Below are 1,535 nucleotides of genomic sequence, written 5' to 3'. Positions count from 1 at the left end.
AACTTTTCAATAGTGGATGAAGTGGGTTCATCTTTTTCTTGAGATGAAAACGAGGTTTGAGTTTGTTTCATCTCTATTTGTTTCGATACAATAGATGTTTGAGTTTGTTCCGTTAATTTCTCACTTATTAAACGAGATACATCCGTTTTACCTTCTTCAATCTTAGTAGTGACATCTTCTTCGACCTTGGTAAATGATGTTTGTGTTCCTTCAGAGTCCTCAGGATATACTTGCAAACTTATGTCTTTCACAATTACATCTACAGGATGAGACTCGGTGCTACTACTACCTGTTTCTTCTATTGATAATGAAACATCAATTTGTTCTGATTCGCTGGTATCAGTCTGGACTGAATCATCCTGAGATGTTTCCTCGTCAGGTGAAGTAGAACTTTCTTTGGTTTTCTTTTTCGAGAAAAATTTCGATACTCTTCCCAGTAAGTGAGGTTTCTGTTTAGATTTGGAATCACCTTTTTGTTCCGGAGATGTGCTTTGATCGATAACTTTCTTCTTCTTAGATTTATCTTTGGATGGTGTATCTTTTTCACTAATTTTAGAAGATACTTTGCCAGGAGTAACGTTATTTTTCTCGTCACGTAGCGATTTACTCTCTTGGTCATCAGTTACCGGTATAATATGTGTTTCCTGCAATGTAATTTTTATCTGACCATCAGATGGCCCACTAGACTTATCATCTGTACTGGGAACCTGTGTAACTTTTTCAACTGTAGAAGTTTCTTCAATATGTTCTGACCTCTGGAGACCTTTCTTTTGCTTTGGTTCTTTTTCTGGGACTACTTTCTCCTCGTGGATTTCGGTTTTTACTATAATTCCAGGTTTCTTTACGTCTGAACTCTTCTCTTTACTTGGTTTGGGCAATTTTTTGCCTTTCTGTTGAGCTTCTTTTTGTGGTTTAGCAGATCCTTCAACTCCATCTTTTGTTTGTGCAAAGGTATTTTGTACCTCGTCTTTTTCCGTAGAAGAAAAACTTGTTTGAGTTTGTTTTAGATGGAAAGGAATTGTTTGTACCATAGTGTCTTCAGTAGTAGAAGGTATTTTTTGTATCATGGTGTCCTCTGTAGTAGAAATAACAGTTTGGATCATAGTATCTTCTGTGGAAGGAAGTGTCTGCACCATAGTATGTTCTTTATCAGATGGGACTGTTTGTACATCAACATCTGTGACGTCAGGGAACTGAATTTCTTTTGCTTGAGCATTCAGAAGTTCATTCTCTTTGCGTTCTCTTTCAATAAAGTCTAGCTGTCTACGTTTTTCCAAATCTTTCTGTTCTTCCTTTTCTCGTTTAGCCTTCTCCTCCAACAATTTCTTCTCTTGTTCTTCTTGATCACGCAGTCTCTTGTTTTCTTCTTCAATTTGTTTGTCACGCAATTGTTTTTCCAGTAGTTCTTTTTCTTTCTTCTCCCTTTCTTGTTGTTCTAACAGTTCTTTTTCTTCTTTTTCTTTTTGTAACTCTGCCTCTCTTCTCTCCTTTTCTTGTAATGCAAAGACTTCAGCTTGTTTCTTCTGTGTAACCTG

General features: G+C 36.5%; 1 protein-coding gene across 1 annotated transcript; it reads right to left on the bottom strand.

Annotated features, from left to right (window-relative positions):
- Positions 1-151: 151 nt before the first annotated feature.
- Positions 152-1,363, bottom strand: LOC103522859 (myb-like protein X; the record flags this gene model as incomplete). The annotated part of the gene is made up of 1 exon (XM_008487947.1): positions 152-1,363. A coding segment is annotated over one exon (1,212 nt), but the record flags the coding sequence as incomplete, so codon positions are not given.
- Between the last annotated feature and the right edge of the window lie 172 nt (positions 1,364-1,535).

This window comes from Diaphorina citri, unplaced genomic scaffold, assembly GCF_000475195.1.
Source record: "Diaphorina citri unplaced genomic scaffold, Diaci psyllid genome assembly version 1.1 scaffold12080, whole genome shotgun sequence".
NCBI lineage: Eukaryota > Metazoa > Arthropoda > Insecta > Hemiptera > Psyllidae > Diaphorina > Diaphorina citri.
Note: the sequence above shows the minus strand (reverse complement) of the source record. Positions and strands in the feature narration are given on the sequence as shown.